Source organism: Callithrix jacchus, chromosome 3, assembly GCF_049354715.1.
Source record: "Callithrix jacchus isolate 240 chromosome 3, calJac240_pri, whole genome shotgun sequence".
In the NCBI taxonomy this organism is placed as follows: Eukaryota; Metazoa; Chordata; class Mammalia; order Primates; family Cebidae; genus Callithrix; species Callithrix jacchus.
This window is the reverse complement of record NC_133504.1, coordinates 8,201,689-8,214,309: the sequence shown is the minus strand read 5'-3', so window position 1 is coordinate 8,214,309 and position 12,621 is coordinate 8,201,689. Positions and strand designations below refer to the sequence as shown.

At 41.6% G+C, this 12,621-nt stretch overlaps 1 protein-coding gene across 7 annotated transcripts in view; it reads left to right on the top strand.

The window, feature by feature from the left end:
• WWC2 (WW and C2 domain containing 2) overlaps positions 1 to 12,621 on the top strand; it is a 227,066-nt gene that overhangs the window by 94,851 nt on the left and 119,594 nt on the right. For 5 of the 7 annotated variants that reach the window (XM_035292568.3, XM_035292565.3, XM_054252747.2 and 2 more), the window contains one exon: positions 8,931 to 9,040. The exons of 1 other annotated variant lie outside the window; for it this stretch is intronic. In XM_035292568.3, the coding sequence (XP_035148459.3) occupies positions 8,969 to 9,040 (72 nt within the window). In that variant the 5' untranslated portion in view covers positions 8,931 to 8,968. Of the gene's footprint in view, positions 1 to 7,442; positions 7,538 to 8,930; positions 9,041 to 12,621 lie in introns of those variants that run through there. One more of the 7 variants, XM_035292566.3, reaches the window with a different exon arrangement.

The following is a 12,621-nucleotide window of genomic DNA, read 5'->3' as shown; positions in this document are numbered from 1 at the left end:
GTTTTCCTGGACAGTTTTTGATATAAGGCAGAATTTGAGCACAATTCTAAGAATAAAAATGTTTGCATTTGAACTCAGATTGAGTTCAAATAAACTCCATGTTTACAAAGAAAACATGGCAAGTTGACATATTTGAGCACATTGCCTAGCATGTTTGAGATTCATTTTACTCACCTGTCAGATATGGAAGCCTCTTGGGCATTATACTGTTTAGTTTTCTTCTAAACTTAATCATCGTCTTACCACCTTAAAAAAAGAGGAAACAGGGGCTTTTAAGGCTAATAACTTGCTCTAGGTTGTATAGTGAGTAAGTGGAAGAATAAATATTGGAGCCCCGTTCTCTTTGATGCCAAATTTCAAGCTCTTCTAAGCCCATCGTTCCCACACTTTAGTGTGCAGCAGAATTACCTGGAAAGCATACATTGCTGGGACCTAGAGTTTCTCATTCCACAACAGGGCTCAAGAATTTGTATTTCTTTTTTTTTAAACATTTCAGTTTTTCTAGAGACAGGGTCTCACTCTGTTGCCCAGGCTGGAATGCAGTGATGCAATCATGGTTCACTGCAGTGTTGAACTCCTGGACTCAAGTGATGCTCCCACCTTGGCTTCCCAGAGTGCTGATATTACAGGCATGAGCCACCATGCCTGGCTAATTTTTTATTTTTTGTAGAGAGAAGGTCTCACTGTGTTGCCCAGGCTAGTCTTGAACTCCTGGTCTTAACCCATCCTTCTGCCTCAGCCTCCCAAAGTGTTGTAATTACAGCGTGAGCCACTGTGCCCAACCAGAATTTGTATTTATAATCAGATCCAGATGTCGAATCTGATGCTGCTGGTTCTGGAAACTATATTGTGAGAACCACAGTTCTGTACTGTGCTACCTGATTTGATTGCTCTGAGGGATAAATGAGAGAATTCACATATGCCTGTGTTAATAATCACTGACATTTATTGACTACTTAGAACATCTTGGCTGCTCTTCCAAGTTAAATTTGTCTTATCCTGAGTTTAATTTTAGGAGCTAGTTAAATTGTAGGGAGAGTATATAAAGGTATAATGACCATTCAAAAGAGAAGGAAACCGAGGTAGGAAGAGGTGCCCAGTATGTGGTCTCACAGTGAGTCAGTGGTAGAGCGGGTTACCCTCATTATTGCTTCTGTCTGCTCATCTAGTTTGGAAGGCCAGTGTCTTCTTTGGAGCCATCCCCAGAAAGAGAGATTTCATGCTATGGGAAGGTTGAGAGAAAAGTAGACCCTTCCTTTCATCTATTGGTGTTTTGTGTCCTTGGAGGACTACTGCAGAGTAGGCCTGGAAAAAAAGAATTTTCCTCCTTTTTATATCATTCTTCAGCATTCTGAAGGGTGGGTGATGTACTTTGTTATTCCAATGAATGATGTGATTCTGAAAATGACCTGTAGTTCAATTGAACTATGGGATCTTTGATAGTCATTAGCGAGAGGACTCAAGATGGCGCTGTGAGAACAACCCAGGATTGGAGCTCTCATTGTGACCGCGGAGAGGTGAGTCTGAGCTGCATTTCCAGACTGATCTTTGTTGCCCACGGAACGGGGAAATTCCCAAGTGAAGAGGATACGCGGGACACCAGGCAGAACCTCCGCCTGGTGAAGCCGGCAGCTGGGGCGGTGGCGGCCGGCCCTACCCAGCGCTCCCCACAGGGCGCGCTTGTCCGGGTGCCCCGTTGAACCGGCAACCGGAGACGTGAGAGGGCTGGACTTGAGACTGAGCTAGACTTGGACAGTGGGCCAGCCCAGGGGATTGCAGGGACAGAGCGTTAGGGGTGGCCCAGTGGGACGAACAAAACCGTGATTTCAAACAAGCCCCGTGCAGACGGCCCGAGACGCTCTGAGGGGGAGGGGCGGCCACCATTACTGAGGCAACCCGCCCCAACTGAGATACACGCCCATTGCTGACGCAGCCAGCTGTTGCCGACGCAACCCGTCCCTACTGAGATACACGCCCACTGCTGATGCAGGCTGCCGTTGCCGAGGCAACCCGCTACAACAGAGAGACTCCGCCGCAGGGCGTGGCGGAGAACACCGCAGAACAGCAGAGCCAGGGTGAGCCTCACAACAGCAGGGCGGAGCCTCGGCAGGCAGACAGTGGCTAGACTGCGTCCTAGCTGGGCAGGACCTTAACGGACATCCAAAAATAAAGCCCAAACCCCTCAACACAGAGCATTTGAGAAAAAAAGGGTTTTTTTAAATGAGCTCTGTTGCAGCAGAATCAAACATAGCAGCCTAACAGCCCTGAATGAACAACAGAGCTCACAGCTCAGCAATTAAGCTCCTATAAAGTACAAACTGTCTCCTCAAGCAGCTCCCTGACCCCTCTATATCCAAAAGACTGACATTAGGCAGGCATCATCCTGGGACAAAGATAGCAGAAAAAGAAACTGGTAGCATCCCTCGCTGTGCCACAGCTGCTAGAGGTGCACCCCAGACAACCAGGATCTGGAGCGGACTTCAGCAGTTGTACAGCGAAGGGGCTAGACTGGTAGAAGGAAAACCAAGCAACAGAAATACTTCATCATCAACATTCTGGGTGTCCACTCAGAGACCCAATCGAAAAGTCAGCAACTACGCAGACGACCAGCGGACAAATCCACAAAGATGGGAAGAAACCAGCGCAAAAAGGAGGAAAACACCCGAAACCAGAACACCTCGCCTCCTAGAAAGGACCAAAACTCCTCATCAGCAAGGGAAGAAAGCTGGACGGAGAATGACTGTGATGAAATGACGGAATTAGACTTCAGAAGGTGGATAATGAGAAACTTTTGTGAGCTAAAAGATCATGTATTAAATCAATGCAAAGAAACTAAGAACCTTGAAAAAGGATTTGAAAAAAGATTCGAGGAAATGATAACAAGAATGGATAACTTAGAGAGGAATATGAATGAATTAAAGGAGCTGAAAAACAATACGAGAACTTCGCGAAGCATGCACAAGTGTCAATAGCCGAATCGACCAAGCAGAAGAAAGAATATCTGAAGTCGAAGACCAACTCAATGAAATAAAACGAGAAACCAAGATCAGAGAAAAAAGCGCAAAAAGGAATGAACAAAGTCTCCAAGAAATGTGGGACTATGTGAAAAGACCTAACCTACGTTTGATAGGTGTACCAGAAGGGGACGAAGAGAATGAATCGAAGCTGGAAAATACTCTTCAGGACATCATCCAGGAAAACTTCCCCCACCTAGCAAGACAGGCCAACACTCAATTGCAGGAAATACAGAGAACACCACAAAGATATTCCGCAAGAAGAGCAACCCCAAGCACATAATCGTCAGATTAAACAGGGTTGAAATAAAGGAGAGAATACTAAGGGCAGCCAGAGAGAAAGGTCGGGTCACCCACAAAGGGAAGCCCATCAGACTCACAGCAGATCTCTCGGCAGAAACACTACAAGTCAGAAGAGAGTGGGGGCCAATATTCAACATTCTTAAAGAAAAGAACTTTCAACCCAGAATTTCATATCCAGCCAAACTGAGCTTCAGAAGTGAAGGAAGAATAAAATCCTTTGCGAACAAGCAAGTACTCAGAGATTTTGTCACCACCAGGCCTGCTTTACAAGAGCTCCTAAAAGAGGCACTACACACAGAAAGGATCAACCAGTACCAGCCATTCCAAAATCACACTGAATGCTAAAGAGCATCAACATAATGAAGAATCTACAACAACTAACAGGCAAAACAGCCACTTAGCATCAAAATGGCAGTATCAAATTCACACATAACAATATTAACCCTAAATGTAAATGGACTAAATGCACCAATCAAAAGACACAGACTGGCAAATTGGATAAAAATCCAAAACCCATCAGTGTGCTGTATACAGGAAACCCATCTCACATGCAAGGATACACAAAGGCTCAAAATAAAGGGATGGAGGAAGATTTACCAAGCAAACGGAAAGCAGAAAAAAGCAGGAGTTGCAATTCTCATCTCTGATAAAATAGACTTTAAAGCAACAAAGATCAAAAGAGACAAAGAAGGCCATTACATAATGGTAAAAGGATCGATACAACAAGAAGAGCTAACGATCCTAAACATATATGGACCCAATGCAGGAGCACCCAGATACATAAGGCAAGTTCTTAATGACTTACAAAAGGACTTAGACTCCCACACAATAATAGTGGGAGACTTTAACACTCCGCTGTCAATACTAGACAGATCAACCAGACAGAAAATCAACAAGGATATCCAGGGCTTGAACTCAGACCTGGAGCAAGCAAACCTGATAGACATTTACAGAACTCTCCACCCCAAATCCACAGAATACACATTCTTCTCAGCACCACATCACACCTACTCTAAAATTGACCACATAATTGGAAGTAAAGCACTGCTCAACAAATGCAAAACAACTGAAATCATAACAAACAGCCTCTCAGTCCATAGTGCAATCAAGTTAGAACTCAGAATTCAGAAACCGACCCAGAACCGCACAGCTTCATGGAAACTGAACAACTGGTTCTTCAATGTTGACTGGGTAAACAATGAAATGAAAGCAGAAATAAAGAAGTTCTTCGAAACCAATGAGAACGAAGACACAACGTGCCAGAACCTCTGGGACACATTTAAAGCAGTCTCTAGAGGAAAGTATATAGCAATAAGTGCCCATATGAGGAGAATGGAGAGATCCAAAATTGACACCCTCTCATCAAAATTGAAAGAGCTAGAGGAGCAAGATCAAAAAAACTCAAAACCCAGCAGAAGACAAGAAATAACTAAGATCAGAGCTGAGCTGAAGGAGATTGAGACACGAAAAACCCTTCAAAAAATCAATAAATCCAAGAGCTGGTTTTTTGAAAAGATCAACAAAATAGACAGACCACTAGCCAGATTGATTAAAAAGAAAAGAGAGAACAACCAAATAGATGCAATAAAATATGATAAAGGGGAAATCACCACAGATTCCACAGAAATTCAAACCATCATCAGAGAATATTACAAACAACTCTATGCACATAAACTAGTAAACCTGGAAGAAATGGATAAATTCCTGGACTCCTGTGTCCTCCCAAGCCTAAACCAGGAGGAAGCTGAAACTATGAATAGACCAATAACAAGATCTGAAGTTGAGGCAGCAATTAAGAGCCTACCACACAAAAAAAGCCCAGGTCCAGACGGGTTCACAGCCGAATTCTACCAGGCACACAAGGAGGAGCTGGTACCATTCCTTCTAAAACTATTTCAAACAATCCAAAAAGAGGGAATCCTTCCCAAATCATTTTACGAGACCAACATCATTCTGATACCAAAACCCGCAGAGACCCAACGAGAAAAGAAAACTTCAGGCCAATATCCATGATGAATATAGATGCAAAAATCTTCAATAAAATATTGGCAAGCCGATTGCAACAGCAAATCAAAAAACTTATTCATCATGATCAAGTAGGATTCATCCCGGGGATGCAAGGCTGGTTCAACATACGCAAGTCTATCAACGTAATTCACCCCATAAACAGAACCAAAAACAAAAACCACATGATTATCTCAATTGACGCAGAGAAGGCATTTGACAAAATTCAACAGCCCTTTATGCTAAAAACCCTCAATAAACTCGGTATCGATGGAACGTATCTCAAAGTGATAAAAGGTATTTGTGACAAACCAACAGCCAATATCATACTGAATGGGCAAAAACTGGAAGCATTCCCTTTGAAATCTGGCACTAGACAAGGATGCCCTCTTTCACCACTCCTATTCAATATAGTACTGTAAGTTCTAGCCAGAGCAATCAGGCAAGAAAAAGAAATAAAGGGTATTCAAATAGGAAAGGTGGAAGGCAAATTGTCTCTATTTTCAGACGACATGATAGTATACCTAGAAGACCCCATTGCCTCAGCCCAAAAACTCCTGAAACTGATAAGCAACTTCAGGAAAGTCTCAGGATATAAAAACAATGTGCAAAAATCACACGCATTCGTCTACACCAATAACAGACTTAAAGAAAGCCAAATCAAGAACGAACTGCCATTCGCAATTGCTACAAAAAGAATAAAATACCTTGGAATACAACTCACAAGGAACGTAAGGGACCTCTTCAAGGAGAACTACAAACCACTGCTCAGCGAAATCAGAGAGGACACAAACAGATGGAGAAACATTCCATGTTCATGGTTAGGAAGAATTAATATCGTGAAAATGGCTATACTGCCCAAGGTAATTTACAGAATCAACGCTATCCCCATCAAGCTACCATTAACTTTCTTCATAGAACTGGAAAAAACCACCATGAACTTCATATGGAACCAAAAGAGAGCCCGCATAGCCAAGTCAATTCTAAGCAAAAAGAACACAGTGGGGGGCATCACACTACCGGATTTCAAACTATACTACAAGGCTACAGTAATCAAAACAGCATGGTACTGGTACCAAAACAGAGATATAGACCAATGGAACAAAACAGAGGCACCAGAGGCAACACAACATACATACAACTATACAATCTTTGATAAACCCGACAAAAACAAGCAATGGGGAAAGGATTCCATGTTTAACAAATGGTATTGGGAAAACTGGCTAGCCATGTGCAGAAAGCAGAAACTGGACCCCTTCCTGACACCTTACACTAAAATTAACTCCAGATGGATTACAGACTTAAACATAAGACCTGGCACCATAAAAACCCTAGAAGGAAATCTAGGCAAAACTATCCAGGACATAGGAGTAGTCAAGGACTTCATGAACAAAACACCAAAAGCATTGGCAACAAAAGCCAAAATAGACAAATGGGACCTAATGAAACTCCACAGCTTCTGCACGGCAAAAGAAACAGTCACTAGAGTGGATCGGCAACGAACAGAATGGGAAAAAATTTTCGCAGTCTACCCATCTGACAAAGGGCTGATATCCAGAATTTAAAAAGAACTCAAACAGATTTACAGGAAAAAAACAAGCCCATTCAAAAGTGGGCAAAGGATATGAACAGATACTTTACGAAAGAAGACATATATGAGGCCAACAATCATATGAAAAAATGCTCATCGTCACTGGTCATCAGAGAGATGCAAATCAAAACCACATTGAGATACCATCTCACGCCAGTTAGAATGGCGATCATTAAAAAATCTGGAGACCACAGATGCTGGAAAGGATGTGGAGAAAAAGGAACACTTTTACACTGTTGGTGGAAGTGTAAATTAGTTCAACCATTGTGGAAGACAGTGTGGCGATTCCTCAAGGCCTTAGAAATAGAAATTCCATTTGACCCAGCAATCCCATTACTGGGTATATATCCAAAAGACTATAAATCGTTCTACTATAAGGACACATGTACACGAATGTTCATTGCAGCACTGTTTACAATAGCAAAGACCTGGAATCAACCCAAATGCCCATTGATAATAGACTGGATTGGAAAAATGTGGCACATATACACCATGGAATATTATGCAGCAATCAGAAATGATGAGTTTGTGTCGTTTGTAGGGACATGGATGAATCTGGAGAACATCATCCTCAGCAAACTGACACAAGAACAGAAAATGAAACACCGCATATTCTCACTCATAGGTGGGTGATGAAAAATGAGAACACATGGACACAGAAAGGGGAGTACTAAACACTGGGGTGTATTGGGGGGAAAAGGGGAGGGCCAGTGGGAGGGGTGGTGGGGAGGGATAGCCTGGGGAGAAATGCCAAATGTGGGTGAAGGGGAGAAGAAAAGCAAAGCACACTGCCATGTGTGTACCTACGCAACTGTCTTGCATGCTCTGCTCATGTACCCCAAAACCTAAAATCCAATAAAAAATTAAAAAAAAAAAAAAAAGAATTTAAAATTTAAAAAACAAACAGAACAGTTTTGTCACCCAGAGAAGTTCCTTGAGGCTCCTTGCAGGCAACTCCTTCTTCCACCCCAGCCCCTTACAAGCATTGCTGTGTTTTCTATCCATATAGTTTTGGCTTTGAAAAGATGCTATATAAATAAAATAATATAGTAGGAAAAAAAAATAAAAAAAAAATAAAGATAGTCATTAGCATGGATAAAAGGGATTCCAGGGGATTTTCTATGTAAGAACCATGCTAGTGGTGCCAGTGCATTAAATTACAAAATGTGTTGACTGATGGTGGCCGCACTCCAGCAAGGCATCTGTGGTGTTAACCTGCCCATGGCTGCTCCAGTAGACAAGGAGAATCTCAAAAACAAAATGCAAGGATGTGAGAAAAAAAAAATCTATTGTAATTAAGTCTGAAACCTGTGCTCTGCTTAGGAAACTATGTAGTTTCTTCGTTAGTTTTAAAGAGAAAAGTCCTACAGAGAAAGCGTCTTAAAGAAAAAATGGTCTTAAGCGAGGGTATAAAGCAATTTCAAAAGATGAGATCACATTGATATGTGAATGAATACTTTATGTATTTGGTTCAGTTAAAAATTTTGTTGGGTGACTGTTATGTATAAGATACTTATAAAAAAATTGTCTTTCCTCTCAAGGAGAACTTATAGTAGACTTCACAGTTGAGTGTTTTAGTTAATTTATATAGGAGTATTCAGTCTGAAACTGGTGTCACCTGATGCAGATCTTGTCTCAAAGCTACTGATAGGATTTTCATGATACCAGTATTTGAACCCTGGGAACCATTTTTCTTTTTAATGGGGTATCTGTTTCACTGCAGAGCTAGAGCTAGATCCCAGGCTTCCTGACTCACAACTTGCCGTTTTCCCTGATTTAGGATGTCTTTATTTATTTATCGTATAGATTTATCTCCAGTTATTAGGGAGTGAACTTTCAAAAGGGTATTATGGCTTATCCTACTTTTTTGGATATACACCTCTCTGTTTTATCCTTTTTGTTTTTCTTTAAGATTTTAAATGCAACCTAGACACTTAACTTGTGGTTAGGGTGCTGAATTTTGACATATGCAGTTTGACGGAAAGAATCACTGGTGTGTCTATTCTGGTTTGTTGTAGGTTAACGAAGCCCTTGTCATTTGCTGATTGTGTTGGGGATGAGCTGCCGTGGGGATGGGAAGCAGGGTTTGACCCTCAGATTGGTGTCTACTACATCGATCACATCAACAGTAAGTTTTCCTTTTTGGTAAAAGCAAACATACCAGAAAAGCAGTCCCCAAAAACCTAGTCACACGGAAGGATAAACATTTTACAAAGTGATTTCCTTATTTTAAACCCCATTTTCTTAGTGACCAGTATTTAACTGAATTGGCTGTTTTAGTATTTGGAACATGTACATAGGGTTGTCCTTAAGGGGATGGAGAGGGAGAAGGGGTGTCTGACCCGTGTGCCTGTGTGCCTGCCTGCTGAGGAAGGAGGATTGTCCTTTAGCACAGGTCTCGGAGCCTGTGGGGATCAGAGCTGTTGGGCTTGTCTTTCCATGGCCACTGCACCTTCTGACTGGGCTCCTCCTTTCCTTATGTTTGCCACGGAAAGACTTGGGCATTGACACAGTGTGGTTTCTGGACTGGGATTGGAGAGGGGTTGGCCCTCATCAGTGGCTGTGGAAGACAGCATAGCTGGGAAAAGTCCTAAACCCCTTCTTTCTGTTTCCTGATTTCTTTGTCTTTGGAAGGGGAAAACCTCTTAACAGCTTTTAGATCTTTCACATCTCTGACATGGTAAGTCTAGGGCAGAGGATTACTGTGGCTGTGAATGACTCTCAAAAAACACACTTGGAAGTATTTTTATACCGTTGTGTGTGTTTGTACGTGTTTATATGACTATCTAGCTCTCTACTTTAAAAATTTATTCAGATGATGTCATATAATATTTATTTTGCTTATTCACTTAAAAATAATTATTTTTATAGATTTTGGGGAATACATAATGAATTTATTCTTTATCTTATTTCTTTTAGATCTATTCTTATATTTAAACATTTTATATGCAATACTCTGTAATGTCTTTAGGAACAGTATTACTGTAGCAAAGGGTTTCATTTGATACTCACTCATTGGTGATGGCTTGCAGCTGCCCTTGTGTAGCTAGATGATGTGTTTCTCAAGAGGTCAAAAAAGCCTGGATTATTGGCTGTGAGGCACCATCTTCCAGGTGGGTGAGATAGAAGGGCAGAAAGGAGCGTAAGCACTCTAAAGTCCAGTGAGCACGTACGGTCACGGATCTGTTTCAATAGAATACCTGTCATGCACAGTTTGGGAACCACCTTCTGTGTGTACTGTACATTGTTAGTTCAACATAAATACAAATAATAGTTTCTACAGTTTGTTGCCTCAGCCTCTTTTATATGACCAGAAGAAACGTGACTTATTTGTAGAGATATTATTTCTCTCTCCTTGAAAGTTTCTAAAAGTTCTATGAAGAATCAATGATTATGTTTTTAAATTAGCTTTTAATTTTGTGTTTTCTAATAAATATATATTGATATACTGTATATACCAGGTTTTATTGTGTATCAGTAACTGACAACCAAATGTCATCTGTAATGGTGATGAAATGAACTAATTTTGGTAAAATTAAGTTCATTTCAAGCACTGTCTCACCCTTATGTAATTGCAAATAAACAAGTCAGTGAAATATCTGAAATGTATTAACTATTTAACTCTCACTTCTTTACTTGCTTTAGATAAATAATTATGTAGCTTTCTTTCCTTAAAGTAGTATTTGGGAAACCAGAAACCAACCTTGCCATCCTAGGTCAACAGAAATAAGCTCTACTTGTACCAACATGAGAAAAGGAATCCTCTCAGCTTCCCTCTCAACACCTACAAACTCTTTACCGCTCTCTCTCCTCTTTCTCAGTGAAAGAGGCATTCCTCTGGATACCACCACCCCTATAGATACCTCTTAATAACTTTTCTATTTCATCCTTCTTTCCTATTTGGTATCTTTACTAGTTATTTCCTGATTTTAAAATGTTCTTCCACCATTTCTAGTAATAAATTATTTTGTCTTAATATATAATCACTGGAAACTCTCAAAACGAAACCAAAACCACAAAAGAAATACAAACAGATGGCATTAAACTCCTTTTCTTCACCCTCTCAAAGCCATCCTTCAGCCAGAATCCCTCAGCAGCTTTGGTTGTCTCCTCTTCCCTTCCCAGCCAGACTTGCTGAAAGCTGTAGCCTGCAGGAACTCCACTTCCTCCGTTACTCTCCGTCATCTCCCGGAAACTGTTCTTGCTGAGGGCACCTGAGACCCCACGATGTAGTCTGGATGTTTGTCCCATCTAAATCTCATGTTGAAATGTAATCTCCAGCGTTGGAGGTAGGGCCTGATGGGAGGTGACTGGATCGTGGGAGTAGATTTCTCATGGTTTAGCCCCATCCCCTTGGTGCTGTCTTCACTGTGGTGAGTTCTCACGTGATCTGGCTGTTTAAAGGTGTGAGGCATCTTCCCCTTGCTGTCTGGCTTCCTCTCTCACCACATAATCTACCTGCTCCAACTTTGCCTTCTGCCATGAACAAAAGCTCCCTGAGGCCTCCCCTGGAGCCCAGCAGGTGCCAGGGCCGAGCTTGTACATCCTGCAGAACCGTGAGTCAATTAAACCTCTTTTTTTTTTTTTCAGTAAATTACTCAGTCTCAAGTATTCCTTTATAGCAAGGCAATAAGGGTCTAATACAACCCACAAATTATCAAATCCAAACAACACTATAGTCTTGTCTCTGTGACTTGTCACTGTGAGTTATTCCCACCTGCTCTTTATTCGTTGGATCTTGTGACTGCACCTGCCCACCTTTCTTTTACCTGTTCCTTCTTCACCTGGACCCACTGCCGGGATTTCTGTAATAGTCCTCTGTTGTTTGCATACTGCAGATCTCCTTGGGTGATAACTTTAGTTACTTCCTTCAGGCTGCTGGCTACCACATCTAAGTCTTTCTCAGAGTCCAGATGTATATGTTCTATTCCTTACTAGAAGCCTCTTCCCAGTCTGCTTGCACTGGCCTCTCCTTTTTCATCTCCTGCCCTGCCTGGCACTGGAGATCTTAGGAGTACCCTGTGTCCCCTTGGCTGGCTGCCTTTCTTTGCATCCATGGAGTCTAGGCTGAACACTCTCTGCACAGGTCCTAGACCTTCTTCACTGAAGGCCACATCCTTCTAGGGGTGGTCTGCTCAGGTGCCACTGCCTCTCATAGGCCTTCTCTGATACCCACCCCTCCACTTCCCAGGTCCCATCACATTCTGGTTGAGTGCCCCTTCCAGATATTTCTGGAGGACCAGGTACATATTGTCATATTGCATGTATATTACTTTTTGTATGTTTTCCTCACTAAATTGTGAGCCTCTTGAGGGCACTGACTGCATCTTTTATGTTTACATCGCTGGGTGACTAGTAAAATGATAAACTCTTAAAATGATAAAAAGAAGAGCTTGATTGCTTAACTCAGCAATCAAAAGCTTTCTGTTCTTATTTAAAGGAATTAAAGTACACTTCAAGTATAAACTATGCTTCAGAAAGCACCATTTTGAATATTTTAAAACTTCACTATTAGAATATAAAATTTTAAGTCTACTGTTTTGCTTTAACGGCAGTGGTATTCTAGTGGTCTGATGCACCCAAATTACCAGCAGCAAATAGTCCCCCCACTGAAAATGGTCTGGTCCATTGTCTCATTAATCTTCAAGACATTCTCGTGAGGTAGTTTAGGAAACAAATGGTATTATCTTCTCAAACAGCTGTTTCACA